Source organism: Nelumbo lutea, chromosome 6 (genome assembly GCF_056320005.1).
Source record: "Nelumbo lutea isolate HS-2025 chromosome 6, American lotus-T2T, whole genome shotgun sequence".
Taxonomy (NCBI): Eukaryota; Viridiplantae; Streptophyta; class Magnoliopsida; order Proteales; family Nelumbonaceae; genus Nelumbo; species Nelumbo lutea.
Genome location: NC_142689.1, coordinates 1174167 through 1192033, shown reverse-complemented (window position 1 = coordinate 1192033; position 17867 = coordinate 1174167). Strand labels below are relative to the sequence as shown.

General features: G+C 36.6%; 1 protein-coding gene and 1 long non-coding RNA gene across 3 annotated transcripts; one reads left to right on the top strand and one right to left on the bottom strand.

The window, feature by feature from the left end:
• Positions 1–640: 640 nt before the first annotated feature.
• On the bottom strand, positions 641–17519 carry LOC148846730 (alanine aminotransferase 2-like). 2 transcript variants are annotated; one of them, XM_088949297.1, is made up of 15 exons: positions 16994–17519; positions 14921–14971; positions 13492–13542; positions 7249–7314; positions 7097–7158; positions 3902–3980; positions 3721–3825; positions 3514–3624; positions 3170–3307; positions 2908–2982; positions 2587–2707; positions 2334–2488; positions 1801–1875; positions 1318–1521; positions 641–938 (listed from the first exon to the last, which is right to left on the bottom strand). In XM_088949297.1, the coding sequence occupies exons 1-15, from the start codon at positions 17150–17152 to the stop codon at positions 822–824; spliced, it is 1569 nt and encodes a 522-aa protein (XP_088805423.1). In that variant the 5' UTR covers positions 17153–17519; the 3' UTR covers positions 641–821. The 2 variants fall into 2 exon arrangements, with proteins under 2 accessions (XP_088805423.1, XP_088805421.1); XM_088949295.1 differs by having other exon boundaries at positions 3514–3825; positions 16994–17420.
• Positions 829–1355, top strand: LOC148846731 (uncharacterized). Its single transcript, XR_016100656.1, has 3 exons — positions 829–964; positions 1057–1135; positions 1226–1355. It is a non-coding gene; the product is annotated as an uncharacterized LOC148846731 (long non-coding RNA).
• Positions 17520–17867: the final 348 nt, after the last annotated feature.

Below are 17867 nucleotides of genomic sequence, written 5' to 3'. Positions count from 1 at the left end.
AAGAGTGGTTCCAATGTCTTCCCTTTTAACCCAGGTTGGTTAGTAGGAAAAACTACAGAACTTATTTTTCGTGCTTGTGCTTGTATAAACGATGTACAAATGGGCAAGAGCACAGAACACAAACGCCTCAGTTTTGACTTTATCGCCTTTATTTAGGGCTCAGACGAATAATAGTACTACCAATCACATTCTCTCTGCAAGTTGAAAACTACGTAGCACAAGATGACATTGTAGTTTTTGCAATCCTACCTGGACTAGTCATGGCAAGGCTAGTTAAATTTGATATCATCAGTCACACTGTACAAAGATGCATGGACACAAGCTGTTCTACTTCTATTAACCTTTCCAGGTACGTTACAACCATACATCCTACTTGCTATTTAGTGTTTCGGGAAGTGAGCTAGGCACCATATAGAATTGGCCGTTGGATAAATGTTGCCTTCTCTTTACTTTGATTTCTTTGTATCTTTTGTGGGGTGGGAGAGCTTTACCAGAAATGATGGTTGATTAGATAGCTATGATGTTTACCAAACCAGGTCATGCAATTGATCAAAATTATAATTTGTATTATTGTGGTGAAGATTTGCCGGAACTCCTACTGAAATAGCAAAAGATGTGAAATGAAAACCACAAATCAAAATTGTTGGATGATCCTTACCATCAATTTGAAGGCGAAAGAGTTGGTGTTTTCAAGCAATATGATATTATCTGAAAATGGTGAAATACCGACGCAAAGTAACTAGGATTTAAGGTTGATGGAAAAACATGGGCAGATACACTTGTTAGAGGACTAGGTGGTGTCCACTACCAAGGATATTAACTCAGTCACGGAATTCTGCCATGAAAGATAGGTGGAAGGCGGTAAGGCGGGAGACAATAGCTGGAATCTTATCTTCCTGTGGCAGTATCGTGCACCTGATGTGCCAGGTACCCGGAACCTTGAACCAAAGCAGCACACTATCAGGTCAGTCATCCAGAATAAAGGTATAACATACCACAAACTATTCTCCATAATGTGTTATAAGCAGGAGAGTTACTAAACAAAATAACATGCAGATGGGGGAAATTTTGAGCAAGTATGACCGTTCAGTGGATATCTTCCACTTCCAAGATACAGGAATGATTCAACCAAAGGGTCACACTTCTAAACCGACTTTTCTTGTTCTCTGTATTCTTTTTATTCCTCAGACCACTCCACAAAAAAGTAATGTTCTGATGGTTACAGAAATATTGGTTGGTCCCAGACACGTAAATGATCTAAGCTCAAATACTTGAAACAACATGAAATCCATAAATACGAGGGACCATGAATCATACCTGCCCAAAGCCTGATCCAGGTACAACAACGATTCCAGTGGCATCAAGGAGACGGCGAGCATACAATGCGTCTGGAGCTGTTTTTGCTGCTTCTGCAGCTTCAATTGCTTTTCTAGGCATGTGAAGGCAAGGAAACAGATACATTGCTCCCTCAGCTTTGTTGCATGTAACACCTTCTAAACTGTTGAAGGCATCTTCTAGTGTCTGCTTTAGGGATAAGCAGAGAATAAATATATCTAAATATATTCAGGTATATGCTATGACTCTAAAATTATCTGTGAGAACATGCAAGAGTATTGTTGTTGCATAACAGTGAACGAAGCTGCTTTCCAAAAACAAACGGATACTGTTTGCAGTCCTATTTAAAGGTAAAAACAATGGCCCAAGTTTCTGAAAATCAGGAAAGATGCATTTAGCTTGGGTAATCAAAGTTAGTCCACTTCATAAAATTAGATTTATTTGTTCTAATTTGTTTTAACTAACCTTTGCTCGCCTTGCCAGAGATGATAGAATTCCATCTTTCTCTGCACAAAATGATTCAAAGGATTCATCTCCAACCTGCAGATATTCATCTTAGAGCATGTATATAGTGTGGATAGAATCTGAAGCATTAATTTATTAAACTTTTAATACATTTCATAAATTATGCTATTAATTTTAATATTATATCCAATGAACTAGGGCATCGAAAACCCTCAAATATTTCCATGCAAAATTAGACCCCACATTGGCAGGAGCCTTGTGCACTGGGCTGCCCTTTTTACACCAGGATAAAACCCCATCCATAAGATCAGAGGACCTTGATCATAGTAATCAGAAACGTCAAATAATATAGCTTTTTTTTCAATTATGGATATCAACCACATAGACTTCTGGCCAGATGTTTCAAGGTAAAAGATATTGCATCTGATTATGTCCCAAGTGAAAAGACATGTCTCATGTAGTACCAACCATATTTTGACATTTTATGTCAAAAATAGAAAATAAAGTCAAGAAAAAGTGGTAAAGGATGTTACCTTAGGTGGGTTCATAACAAGGCTTGCAAGAATCTGACCAGAGATGTTTGAACAAAGGTTTACAGATGCCACTTTGTAAATTTGTTCCCTTATATCAGCACCGAAGCCAGTAACTTCCATGTATCCCCCCCTTTTTCCACACTCCCCATAATACCCTTAATGTCAGCAAAAAACCATGTCTCTTTAGTTCTGATTAAAAAAAAAGTCTACTTCTGCCTAAGTTATATTCTTTAGATCAATCCAAGTCAGATACCTTTTGAAACGGACTGAAAAGATACCAAAGACAAATCTTTCTCCTCATATCCCATTGACCTGGATATCTTCTTGAAAGAGTGAAACTTCTTCTCTGCAACATAAACATTTTCTTGGTATACCTGTATCAAGTCAAGACTCATATTATTGATGAATGCAGTAAAAAACATGTTTATTGTTTCTGGATTTAGTTTGCTTAGACTTGGTTTGATCAAGGCAACAAATACCAAGTCCAAATCCATTAGTCAACCAATTTAAATATTTGACTCAGATAACAAACTCCACAAAAGACTAAGTTGCTTTGAAGTTTAGAGGGCAAGACCTCGTCTGCAAGGAGGACAAGGCCCTCTCTCTTGCAGAATTCCACTATCTCCCGCTGATTATCTTCAGCAAGAACCTACATCAATGGATCACCATGAAAGAGAAACTTTGTTACCAAACTGTTAACTGATAACAGCGCAAAGCAACTAAACACCAATAGAAGCAAACTAACAGAGGCAGGGTGGCAGTCATCATTATGCTTTCATAATTCCACAAACTAAACTTACATAATAACCAAAAGTAAAACAGTAATTATTACTTACCTGACCAGTTGGGTTGCCTGGATTAATCACTACCAAGGACCTAACAGTAATACCCTTGGACTGTGCTTCTCCTAATTGTTTCTTAAGTTCCGAAATTTCTAACCCCCATCCTGTTGCTTCATCAAGATAGTATGGAACCTGTAGAGATCAACATGTCTTTTTTGTAATTATTATCACCAATATCACATACGGACTCAAAAAGGAATCATCCTCAGTGTTATGATCTAGAATTGGATGAACTAAAAGGACACCAACTCATCAATGTTGGGTAAAAAAAACCAATGAAGTTGAGATGGCCAATAAAAAGTATTTAAACTATGATTATATAATAAATATGAACATACAAGGGTACCGCCATGGAGAGCAATCGAGGCGGAGTACAAAGGGTACTGAGGAATGGGGCAAAGGATGCCATCTTTCTCTGACCTTATCAGCAATTGCATCATCATATGGACCTGGGTAGGAAATAGAAAGAAAAAACATTTGATGGTTCTTTTGCTCCTATCTCTGATCTGACAATTTGAAAAATAGGGGATGAAGTTAAGGGTTACCGCAGGGCTTGCACCATCAGTTAAGAAAATATCATTTGGATCAGCAGGAAAACCATCACGAGCTGCAATACCAGCAGCAATTGCATCACGTAAACCCTTGATACCCTGATGTGAGAGGAACAAAAATTAGCATTAATGCAAATTTAACTGATTGGAAGACCAAGTGCAGTGTGATAATTACCTGACTGTGACTATATGCACCTGTTGCCCTTCCTGGTATCTGATCTAGAATCTGCCAAGCTCGCTCTATGGCATCAGCACTGTAACAAAGCATGGGTAAAAATTAAAGAAATTTTTATAAAGTAATTTTAGAAAAACTAAATTGCAACTTATTAAAAATGTGGAGGTTAGTGCTCCTGATTAGTTCCGATCAAGCCATTGAGAGAGAACACTTGCAACTTAAAATGTGATTGGAAGTGAAGCAGAGAAGATATAGGGACCTCCACAAGGTAACACATATTCAATATGATAGATAATGCTATTCAATCGAGACATAAATCATAAAGTTGAAGGTAAACAAAATGAAAAAAGAGAATTTGGGAAATTCAACTTAAAATCCATGATGCCAGATATATATACTGATACAGACATGGATATTAGGATTTTTTTTATCAATACATGGGTATTAGGAAATTGAGGTATCGCTTTCCATTGAATCTGTTTATATTATATAGTTATTTCTCAAAACTAATATCTCACCACATATAATTAAACTTCTAATGTATACAGTATTTTATGGTCATCATCATCTAAGCCTTATCCCAACATAATCCTGTTTTGCCATTCCATTCTTCTTAATGCCAAACAGGTTTTTATACTATAATTAATGAAAACATTACAATTTTTATCTTTTAGAAGTTAATAAAGTACACTCTAGAAGTTCCCATGCAGCATGCTGTATCTGGTGCCATGTTTGTCACCATTACAGTTATGCTAAGCATGTACAGGTATCAGGGTATCATAGTTCAATATCAGAACTTAATCAGGTATTTGAAACTAAATATCTTATGTTTTAGGAAGTCATGAATACACGCAGGGTTTCAAATGCAGAATATACAAGAAAAACAAGCTTGGAAGAAACACTACATCCTTATTTATGTCAACACATGAAGACATCTATTTTGGTATCAGCATAAAACCTGGTAGACAGTAGATAATAAACAAAAAATAAATTTTGCCGATGAGAAATTTTCCTTAATATATATATATATATATATATATATATATATTTTGGATAACCACCTCAAGTTGCTCCCAGAACCAGAAAGAGGCTGCTTGCAAATTGAAGCACTAGTTATCATTTGCGTGCCTAGTCACTAGTGCATGCCACCCCTTAATTAAAAAAAGGACAAAGATCCCTGAGAAAACCAACCTTCTCCAGCACTCTGTTGCAGTGAACATAGCTTGTCAAGTGAATCACATACAGTAAACAAAAAATGAAGAGTAAGAAAATAGTCTCTAAACTTGTGAGCTGGATGCAAATGGGCAATTTGAGAATATGAAACCAAAGGCAAACCGCAAAGAAGATGTGGTGTTTAGCAAGGGAAAGTTGCTCTTAGATTCAAATAAGTTAGAAGATCAGAAAATGGGTTGCATTAACTGATTTTTTTTTTTAATTTCTTGACCTTGTTTGCTAATGGAGTCCTGTCTCTCTTCTAATCCTATTTATTTTATCCAACACAAAGTAAGTGTTTCCTATAAAAAAACGTAATAAAAGAGTCCAAAGCTCAATATAGCTCCATTGCTGGGAAGTATGACAAATTTATCACACATTAAGACATTCAAATAAAGAAGAAAATTTATTCAAGAAGAAAGAGAAGATTACAAGAGAGGTGATAAGAAACCACCCAATACAAAATAGAAGAAACCAACCCAAGCAACCTGAAATCAGCTCCCTCCCAATAAAGCCTTGGAAAACACCAATAAGAAACAACCAGCCAATCCTAACCAAAATTGAAATCCCAAAACACTCTTGCTATTCAACCCTACAACTCAAAACACTTTGCCAGTTAATCTCCCAACCCCACCAAAACCAATCCCCTGCTACAAAAGACCCCAAAACCCCTCTGATGCAACATTCAAATGTCCCGGGGCGGAGCCAGGAATTTTTTATGAGGGGGCCAAAACCTACCACCCCTGCAAATGTTAACTGTTTGAAATTAAAAAAAAAAAAAACTAAGCTTGTATAAGTACAAGCATAACTATTAACAAAACTCAAGACACATGATACAAAACTTGATATTTTCTGGTTCTCTACATTAAATAAAACAATGACATATGGTTTTGATTAAACAGGTAAACTTTTTCTGGATTTACTTTTTAAATCCTAGGTTTCAGATAAAATGATTACATAAATTTATGATTTTACTCTCTATATCACGACAAATTCACAAAAATAAAAATGGGAAAGAGTTAACTGACACCGTAGAAAAGGTCATGGAAATTTTAGTAATTTCATCATTAAAAAGTGAGGAGAATTTTGGGAAGAAGCCCTTGGTAAGTAAAGGAATTTAAAAATATTTGGGTAAAATTTTCCTTACTTCACCATTTACTTACTATTCAAGGTTAATGATAATGAATAAAAAAGAGCTGCGGTTGGGGAAATACTTTTTATCCCACCTAACATAACACAATGCCTTAGTAGGCTATTGGCTCAAGAAATTAAGCCAGATCAAGAAGCAGATCTGGTATTTCTTGTTGATTCTTCCTCCCTAAATCAGTATATACCATCTAGATAGTTATTTTCCACCATCATTTTGAAGATTGAAATGTAGAGAAACAATTTATATCTATAAATACTCAACATTTTGAGTAAGATTGCTGGAGGTCTAAAGATTTTAAGCACAGTCCCTGTTCAAGATGCACTACTCCTCAAGTAGTAGACTAATACCATTTATTAATTCAACTTCAACTTTTAGTTGTTTTAGACCATCCTTTTTTTTCTTCTGGATCAGAAGTTAATTAGACCATCTTTTAATTTGTCCCAGCTGAAAGTACACATATTTTTGCATTTTTTTTCAGATACACTAACTATTTTTTAAGTTATTAATAAACTTTGAATAATCTCTCATAAAAAAAATAAATTTTGAATAAATTTGGCAGGTGATTACTCATCTATGATGACAAAGATCATCTACTCAACTTTCTTAGCATGGATAATTGTTAATGTTCAATGATCCATAAAAAAAGGATTGATTATGTTCAAAGATTTTATTTTAGGGTACACAAAATTCAACTGTAGCAGGGGAGATGTCTTCGCATGCCCACTTCCAAATCAATAGTTTATCTAAAAGTTTTATCAGTTCTTATTAAGGCTTCACAAATTGACAATTCCGTGAAAATTGTGTTCGTTAAAGTTTTTAATATTTTAATATACCTGAACAAACCCTGTGTTTCACTTCTGTCCAAAATCGTTGGATGATCACATAATGCAAGAACCTGAGAGAAAAAGGTAACGACAACCATTGAGAATTTCTCTATTTGAGCAAATATGTTAATAGTTTTGTCCAAAAGCTAATATTTACCAACCTCTCGGAAATATGTAATTGGCTGCTGACCAAGAGATTGAGGATTTCCAATATTACAGTAAAGTATCTGCAGAAAAGGATTCAGTATAGAGGTGAAGTGATATTTATTTATTTTTTTATTTACAAATTACAATGAAGAGCTTTATTAGGAATCAAAGAAGAAATACAAGAGCACAAAAAAGGAGGCAAAGCCATGCATTCAGGAAAAGAAAACACATGCAGTAACTTTAGACTTGGGATAAACTTAATTATAGGATTCTCAAGGCACCAGTTGGGCACACTATGACTGCTATTATGGATATTTCAATGAAACTCTGTAGCCGAGTCATCTTAACATAAATATGAAATCCTCAAACTAAAGCAGCAGGATTTTTTTCTAGTTCTGTTTTGGGGTTATAACCTAGTTATAAGTTACAATTGTAATCATTACACTAATAATGGGTCTATTAATGTTTCCAGTTCAGTTAGTACAGTAAAAAAATCAAAAATATCACAACATCATGAATAAATCTCTACTAATGTATCTGGCAAGGTCAGTTAAAAGTTTCTCACTTGTACAGAAACTCTAAGGAGGTGATAAGTATATTTAAGGTATGAAGTCACTAAGGTTTCTTGCTTATGAAGAAGATCCAAGTAGCTTGCAACTTGCAAGCAGGTGCTAAGAAGATGATATATGTAGACTGAATGAGGATTGCTTGTGAAGAAATATCCAACTCTATATAAGTGGATCTATGGTTGTATTTTGTGAAGGGGATGGAAGAGCTAGAGGTAGACCAAAAATGACTTGGGTAAAAGTAGTAAGAAATGATTTAGGCACTAATGATTTAACAATGGATATGGCTTTAAATCCAGAATTTGGACCCCTTTTAGCTCTGGTACCCTTTCTTGTGCTTCATTTTTTGAAACCTTAACTCAGCCTCCTATCCCCTTTGGGTTGTCCTTTCCAGTTAAGGAAATTTGGAGCAGGCCTATTCCTCCTCGGGTTGGTTTTTTTTGTTGGGAAATTTTCCTGGAAAGAATCAACACTTTAGACTTACTTCAGAGAAAGGGACCCAACTATTGTCTACTTCCTAATAGATGTGCTCTTTGTAAAGCTGATGGGGAATCTGGCTACCACCTCATGGTCTCTTGTAAAGCTGCTAAAACTGTTTGAGAGTAGGTTTTCTCCCGTTTTGGGTGTTCTTGATATCCTCCGGAGACTGTCCAAGGTTTGTTTTCTCCTTCCTTTTTCAGTTGGCCTAGGAAGCAAGGGAATACTATGTGGAGATGTATTAGGGCAGTGGTATGCTGGTCATTGTGGGAAGAAAGAAACTCACGCATTTTTCCCGACAAGGAAAGAACATTGGAAGAATTGTTAGATCAAATCCTTTTAAGGGCTGTCCACTAGCTAAAATCTTTGGAGTTGTTTTCAGATTTTCCTGTGGATGACTTGCTAAGAAACTGGAAAGAGATTGCTTTCATTGCTAGATGCAAGAGGACTCTTTGTCCGTTTTGGTCCCCTCCCCCCTCGGGCTTTATAAAGCTGAATTTTGATGGCAGCAGTGTAAGGAATCCAGGGCCCTCTAGGATTGGAGGAGTCTTCAGGAATGAGGAAGGGTTTGTTATTGTTTTATTCTCTGGCCCTATTGGAGAAGGTGACACTCTTAGGGCTGAGATCCTTGCAGCGCTTTAAGGAATTCGAAGAGCAGAGGAATTAAATATCAGTCGTTTGATCCTGAAAGGTGATTCGAAGGTGGTGGTTAGTTGGTTGAAGACAGAAGACAGTGGTTTGTGGAACTTTAACAATGAAAAAAAACAGTTCTTATGGCTGGGTAGGGACATTGAAATTCAGTACAGCTGGGTGAAGAGGAGTGTCAACTCATTTGCGGATGGGTTGGCCAAGCAAGGAGTGAATAGGGAATCTGTTTTTTGGGCTAGTTTTTAATCTTTTCTCTTTGCATTCCCTTTGTTTTCTGTTTTTGGGGAGCTAAGATATTTTATCTCCCCTTTTGTATCCATATTCCCTCTTTTCTTTTAATTTAATGAAGCTGGTGTTATTGATAAAAAAAAATGGATATGGCTTTAAATAGAATGGATTGGCAAAAGAGGATTCATGTAGCCGACCCCATATAGTTGGGATAAGGCAGAAATTATTAGAGAAATCAAGTTTAGTTTGTTCTCGTGCGGAACTAGGATACAACTTCTTTTCTCTCTATGGAGTTGATACGTAGTTGATGAGGCCCCTTAAAGTTTTGAATGATAAAAAGAGGCCTTTTATGTTAAGTCACCAGGGCTTTTATTCTTGTGACAAAAACCCAAGTAGTTATAAGTAGGTAATATGTGTCAACTAAACAAGAATTCCTTACTCATTGAGAAATATTTAAGTCTTCCAGATTAGTCTCTTTTTCTAGAACCAAAAGGGCTCCGACCAGTGTCACATTTTTTTATCAGCAAATTGAGAATTTTATTCAATTAAAAATTAAAAGAGTTACATCAGAAAAAGTGAATATAATTCAACAGAAAATGTTACATTAAAGCCCAAAAAAAAGTTGTTGCCTTTGAACACCCTGTTTAGCTAGAGAGTCCGCCATTCCATTTGCAGTTCTCTTGACCCATGTGAATGAGGTATTAAGTTCCCTTGTTATGATTACTATCTCCCTTACTGGATGTCTGTAGTTCCAAGTAACACTACTGCTTGAATTGGTCCAAGATATCACTGTTTTTGAGTCCCCTTCTATATGTCCAAGTTCTTAAGATCAGCTTGCTTGGCAATCTTTAGCCCTTGCAGCAGGGCTAACAGTTCAGCTTTTAAGGAGTCTCCTTCCCCTAAAGATCCCAAGTACAAAGCCAATACTTTGCTTGAGGAATCTCTAATTACACTACCAATGCCTGCCATACCCGGGTTCCCTATAGAGCTCCCATCAAAGTTCAGATTTAACTTATTGGGGCCTGGGGGCTTCCATTCCATCACTTTTCTTTCTTTCTTCTCAGCAGTGTGTGCTACTTCATTCCAGGCTCTTACAATATCAGTAATTGAGATATTTTGAAAGAGCTGGAGTGATTTTACCCAGTGAACAACTTTTATCTTTATGGCCTCCACAATAGCCTCTTTTGGCCTATGCTTCTCATTGAAAAAAAAAAACTGACTTAAGAGTGTCAAGCAAGCAAATAAGAGACTCACATTCATTCTCCCTCAAACAGTCAAACCCCTTCTAAAGCCAAAATCCCAACTCAGTCCAGAGTGAGAAAAAGGTGACAAAATTTGAGATGGGTTGTAACTTGTAGTTAGAGACTGAATAGATCAGTGAATAGGGAACAAAAAGGAGTATCACCCAGCCAGAGATCTTCCCAGAAAAGCACCCTAGAGCCACAACCCACATCAAATCTGATGAGATAGACCTGGCAAAATGTTGACCCAACCTGCGAACCCGACCCAACCCAACCTGAAAAAATAGGGTTAAGGTCTCATATTTAGCAACCCGGATGTGAAAATGACCTGACCCGACCCAACCCGAAAAAAACTGGGCTGGGTTGGGTTGGGTCATGGGTCAACCCGCTGACCCGATTGTCAAGTCTAATTGGGATTATTTATGCATTGTTAGAAGAATAGGAGTGGGGATAGGGGATCCCCTTGTCTCAATCCTCTTTTCGTTGGAAAGTAGTCTCTAGCCACACCATTAATCATGATTGAGTACTGCAATAAACTAAGGCATCCCTTTATCCACATCCTCCATGCTCCCCTAGTCCAATTCTCCCCATCATAATTTCTAGGATAAAAGACCAGTCCGCAAAGCCATAAGCCTTCTCTAAATCCAACTTGCACACCACACCCCTCCCTCTCCTCCTCCTCTTCTCTCTGATACACATTCATTTGCTACCAACACCTGGTTGATAATTTGTCTCCCTTCAACAAAGGCACCTTGACGTTGTGAGATGACTAAGAGTAATACTTTTTTTAGTCTCTCTGCTAAAACCTTTGCTATAATCTTATAGAGGCTCCCCACTAGACTTATTAGTCTAAATCCTTTCTAGTTTTTGCTTCCTTCTTTTTGGGAATGAGGGCAATGAAAGTTGAGTTTATACCTTGAGAAATTTCCCCACCAGTGTAAAACTCATTGAAAACTTCCATCAAATCTCTTTTGATAAGGTCCCAACACTCCTGATAAAAAGCCAAAGAGAAACCATCCGGTCCAAGGTGTTTATACCTTTCCATTGAGAAAATTGCCTCTCTTATTTCTTCTAGAGAAAGCTCTGCCTCTGAGGTTGCAACCATAGCTTTAAGCACTCTAATCCATTCAACATCTGGGGGAAATTGACTTCTCACCCCTTGACTCTGGAAGATACTTTTAAAATGATTCACAAAGACCTTGCTAATCTCCCTCCTGGTTACCTCATGTCCTTCCACTTCTAGCCTAATTTTCCTTCTCCCATTGGCTAAAGAGTGAAAATATTTTGTATTCCCATCCCCCTCCAACAACCACTTGCATCTAGACATTTGCTTCCAAAAAATCTCTTCCTTCCTAAGGACCTCTTCTAACTCACACTTTAATATCCACCTTTCTTCTCTTTCCTCGCTGCTCATAATTCTAAGGGCTTCTTTCTTATCTAGCTCCTCAATCCTTAAAACAACTCTTTCTTTGATCTCCTCCACTTTACCATAAGTTTCCTTGTTCCATGCCTTTATTTTCTCTTTTAGGCCCTTTAGCTTCCTTAAAAAGTTAACCCCTCTCTTCAAGCCTATGCTCACCACCTCCTGCCACCAGCGCTTAACCTTCTCTGCAAATGTATTATCTTCCAGCCACATGTTTTTAAACCTAAACGGTGAAGGGCCCCTATCAAATTTTCTTGAGCTAGGCAAATAGGGCAATGGTTCGAAGTCTCTCTCACTAAAGCTCGTGAAGTTAGATTTTCCCACAAAACTTCTCAATCCACCGAAAAAAGGAAATTGTCTAGTTTAGAGCAAATCGACGAATCTTGAAAGTTCGACCAAGTATAGTCAGCTTGTAGCAATGGTATCTCTTTTAGTTAAAATAATTCTACAAACTCATTAAACTTCCTCATACTTGTTGTGATTCTTTGACTTGGATTGATTGTCTCTAATGTAAATCGGATTATGTTGAAAATCACAACCCAAACACCAAGATCCCTCCCACAACCCTCTAATGCCATTCAACTCCTCCCAAAAATGAATCCTATCCTTATAGGACTTTGGACCGTAAACATTTGTCAAAGCCCAATCCTTGCCATCGATTAACCTTTTAAATTTGATTGAGACTGAAAACTGTCCCCTATTAACGCTTCCAGACCTTCCAACTCTCCATTCCTCCACATGGTGAGCATACCTCCATAAGCTCCCCAAGAAGGTGCAAAAGCCCAACTTAAACCTCTAGCTCCCCAGATGCTCTTAATCCATCTCCTATCTATTTCCTGAAGTTTTGTTTCTTGTAACATCACCACATCCAGTCTTTCCTTTCTGAGGGCTTCTCTAATAAGCCACTCCGACTAGTGTTACATTACAAGGATGAAAGGAAGCCTCATACAGGTAGAAATGAAACACATTGGTATAAAATCTAATTTCTTGAAATTTCATTTAGTTAAGAAAACCTGGAAATTTTCCTTCTGATGCAAATACTATAAGATTTTCTGCATATGAACCATGGAGGGAATGCTAAAGATTTCATAGCACGCATGCAGGCTTGTATTTACGGTGATAATAATTTGTTCTCTTTTCTGCTTTCAATAAAGGTCATTACTCATAATAAGCAATACTAACTTGCTTTTTTCTGTTTTAATTGGTAAGTGTTCATTGTGTTAATTCATTAATTTATGATAAAAAAATATGAAATATGTACAACAGAAGGTATGCCAAACACCCCCAAGCCCCAAGATAGAAGTTGCTATATTTTCCACTACTATTTAATATTACAAGCCTAGGGATCAAGAGTCCCTAGTGTAACCCGCTGTACAATTCTTCCCCACCCATTCCTTGCTTCACTAGAACATAGAGTCCACCAAACTGTGTGTTTCCCATTGGCAGTACAAACTTGCTTTAGCTGAGTCCAGTTGCCAGACCTCCATGCAAATTCTGGGGTATGACATATTACATTTGACATGGAAATCAATAAAGACTAGGGATAGGAAAAGAATATACGATATTCAGCACAAAGTTATACAAATATGGCAAATGTTCCAAATTTGAGCAATAAGATACTCATATAGTTAATTCAGAAGGACCCTTAAGTTGTAGGAAAAAAAAGAAATATACCTCTTCGAAGGGATGAGAACCTGGCTTTTCTTGTAGTTCTTGTTGTAGATGCTGCAAGTAGAGAAAAGGAAAAAAAAAAAAATCCTTGTGAGAAATATGTCATCATACAAAGATCAGTGTTTTAAAAAATCCCATCAGGCTTAGACTTTGAGGCTCATTTCAAGAAGAAAAACACCTCAAGGTTCAACCTTGAGACTCATGCCCGAAGATATAAAGTACATTCCTCATACTGATGTTATATGTGTGTACATACATGTATTAATGTATAATTGTATGTGTGCGCCTACGTCTATGCTTTAACACGTTAAAAGCCATTTTAATGTATTAAATAGCATACAGTCAGAGTTTTGTAATGGTAACCCCTACAACTTCCAATATTCTCAAATCCAATGTTTATCTGATCATTTATTCTTACATGATTTTTTTTATGAATTTTATTCTTATTCTTACATGATTTTCCTACATAAAGTATACACATCTTATGCATATTTCTATACTCATGTTTTTTTTCCTCCTTAAAAATCAGTAAACTATGAGGCCTGAGTGTAATCCCTTGAGGCCTACACCTGATGCATCTAAAGGTCCTGGAGCCTTGCTTCCCACCTTTGTGCTTTTAAACATTGATGAAGTCCATAATCTCAAATTCAATACATTCATCCCATTAATCTAAAACACCCGTCCTATGTTACTCCTTCAGAAAAAACTGTTTCTTGAGGGATGTTATACCCATTTGTATGATAAAATCATGAGTTGAACAGAACTATCTGTCTGCTACCTGTGTCTCACATGCATCCATTTCAGGGATTCTTCCATTTAAAATACTCTCTATGCTATATGAAAAGACAAAAACACCTCTAAAAGTATGCTAATAAATCTCTCCATTTCATTGTGCGACCAAGCATAGCATTCCACAGATTTATTTGATTACATTATCATGTGGACAAGCATATCCAAATGTAGGAGCATGAATTCACCAATAGATAAATAGCATTTAACATTAGTATGCAGAATAACAGCCTTAATTTCAGCATTAGTTGTTGGGCTCCTTTATTAAATTCAAAAGTTTTTTATTTACCATGCCATTTTTAAACTGAGGTCATACGATTTTCTTATGAACTATTCATTTATTCTTGATCTACCTGAAAGAGTATGATAGGTTGATATTTGGTGCACAGGCTGAAAGGCCTAGTAATGAGTGGCCACCCAACACAACCATTTGCCAGCCTGCATATATGTATACCTACATTTTGGCAGATAATTCATTTCTTTTTCTTTTTCTTTTTCTTTTTTGGATTGATCATCAAAACACAAAAATTGTCTATCAGATGGTACAACATAATATAGCAAATTAGCAATAATGATTTCAACTATGAGAATAATTCCAAGAGAAATTGTTATGCAATTTGCAGACTAGTATTTGATATACTACCTGGGCATGTGTAACGATTTCTCCACGGACAGCATATTCACATTTTAGTACCTAGAAAAGGGGAAAAGTCAATCTTAAGAGCACAAGTATAAATGAATAAACTAAATGGCATTGGGAAATAACGAAAAATGCAGAACATCCCTAGAAAACACACCATGATTACCAGCTATAACCATAACTCCACAATTGGCAATCAAAAGTTAAGGGAGAAGGCAAGTGGAGAAGGTGAAACAGTTAAGCATTAAATGATATTTACTTGATCATATGGTTGAAACTTGAAAGCTCAGTAGACCTCATCTACTGAACCAATTCAAAACTTGGATGGTTCAATGGCTTATAAATTGGAGAATATTGAAACCTGTGTCAATGAACAGGTGTAATACACAAGAGAAGTTATAAGATCCATTAACATAATTGAGTGTTGTGTCTCAAGGGGTATTAATCACATGTTGGCACAAATCTGGCTGCATCCAGTGTTATGATGATTTACAACACCACTGTTTTATCTTACAATACCATACAGGTTATCAGTATTGCATAACACCTAATAGGACATAATGAAAATATTGAAATCCTTGAAGGCTGAAAAAGGTCATGAGTTTCAATGTCAATGTCCAGGAAATTAGAGAAATATTGAGGGATGTATTAGAAGGGCATGCTTACATATACAGAGCTTAAGAAAAATAGCAACAAACAAACAAAGAAAGAAAGATAACATGTATAAGAAGAGCACAGAGGGGATGAAGGTAGTCGTTGGTGAAATAATAAAATTCACTTTTAAAGGTATAAAAAAATGTAGCAGCACGGTCAATAAGAAAATAAAGATAAAGAAAACTCAAATAGGTTCACATAACGCACATGCAACTGAGCAAAGAATAACACAGTCCAGAAAAAGAAGCGTCATATGTACAATGATACACTTGGGAAGCACAGTGTAAAACACATATTGTCTGTTGCTTATTGCTTTAATGGAATAATTAAGAGAGTTTAACAACGGAGATCTATTTTTTATTGAAGACATAATATACACACATTCCGGTTTTATTTAATCTTTTATTCAAGTTATAAAAACAAATTTTTTATTGTACAAATTTGATCAAGATGATATAATAAATTCACAAGTAAAACATCAAGCATTCCCATTATCTTTTTTTTTTTTTTTGATAAATGAACATTCCCATTATCTTTGCGTAAATGGAATTTGTACAACTAAACATATATAGATGTAGTTAACCATCTTTTTAGGATTTAGTAGTGGAAAAATTTACTAATAAATCAGTGTCCTGGGAAAAAAAATTGTATCTTCGTTGGGGTAAGGATAATCACCGTCATTAGATCTACCTTTCCCAATCCCCCTATTTACTTTCTCTCAAGCTTTAGGGCACCAATGAAAGTTGCGCATAAAAAAAGACTGCGAGTGATCTTTTGTGGGAGACTAGTGATTCAAAAAAGGATCATCTTATAAATTGGGCCAGTGTGTTCATGAGAAGTACATTTGCAAAATTCAACATATTAATCCATGCCAAAATACAGAATCATACAAAGATGAAACTTGATTGATATAGGATAAATACACCAATATTTTTTTAAGCCAGCTAAATACACCACATTAGTCTATATAAAGCTACCGGAATAACAAATAAACAGCAAGAAGTTAATAAAGGAAAGAACTAAAAGCATAATATCCAGCATGCCCAACTACTCAGATGATCCTTCCCCGCCCCATCCCTGGTCCCCCCTAAAGAAAAAGTTCAACAGTAAGAGAAAATGCAAACGCAAAATAACTCATACCCATATACGCAAACAATATATAATACCCATTTATGTGAATACCCCAAACCAACAAATAAGCAGCGAAGGAGATGAACCCAGATGCAGAGTAAGAATTAAACATATCCACCCACGAGAAGAACCCAAAGCAACAAATAAACAGAAACGAAATGAACCAAGTTGCAGAAAATGAAAATTCAAACATACTCATCAACATTAACTCTTATTCTCCTTTTTGGAAATAATATATCAATTAACTCGAACAGGTTAAGAAGAAGAAGAAGAAGAAGAAGAAAGAGCTACCTTTGGATTGATAGTTTCGCTAGTAACAGTAGCAGAAGAAGAAGACATGGTCGAAGGATCAGCAGCGGAAGTAGAGGAAAGGAAGTAAGATTGAGAGGACAGTGGGCGCTGCAATGATCCGATCAGATGTTTCGCTCGGTTCGCGACGAATCTCCGCATCGTACTTAGCGGGCTTTTAAGGGGACTTCCCGAGATATCAAAGGACTGCACGACCGAACACGAGTCGCCTTCAGAATGTTGCGTCTCAGACGTGCTCTTTCCTCCGTCGTTCTTTTCACTGTTCACGTTTTGGAATCCAACACCGATCGGGGCAGTAGACACAATCAAACGAGTAGGAAACCTCGCAAATTAGGAAACGAGTGCCGCTGACATGAGTCTGGAACTCTGGATCTGTGTTGGGACCGTCTGTTATTGGGACCTTCACAGCGAGTTTTGTGGTTTTCGAATCGTCGTTTATTCAAACGGTCGGACCGTTCGGTCCGATAATCATCTAGGCAACCGGTTCAATTTCACCCATGAACCGGAACAAAAACCCGTTGATTGGAGTCAAACTATCAATTTATTCTTCTCGAACAATGGTTTTTTGTTGTTTTATTTTAGTGAAAATTCTTTATCAGTTATTTTAGGGATTGTGTCAAGTCAGTGCCTAAACCTCAAAACTTGTCTTTCCGGCACTTTGAACTTTCAAATTGTGCCCTATCTATTAATGTCTAACGGATAAGTGAAATAATAAAAATATCCATCAGTTATCATCTAATTTTCTACTTCCACATAAGCTAATTCAAGAGTTGAGCAACTTGAAATGGTAAAGCTTCAGATGTGGCAACTTCGGCGGAGGATCGTCACGTTTGTTAATTTTGAGTTTTTACAATCT

Bases quoted from the DNA above. Each gene is read 5' to 3' on its own strand.
- LOC148846730 (XM_088949295.1), bottom strand. From the start codon at position 17,152: ATGCGGAGATTCGTCGCGAACCGAGCGAAACATCTGATCGGATCATTG. The intron at 14,972-16,993 runs GTAGCTCTTTCT...CCCCTTTTCTAG, and splicing joins GCGAAACTATCAATCCAAAG to GTACTAAAATGTGAATATGC. The intron at 7,159-7,248 runs GTTGGTAAATAT...TTTTTCTCTCAG, and splicing joins CAATTACATATTTCCGAGAG to GTTCTTGCATTATGTGATCA.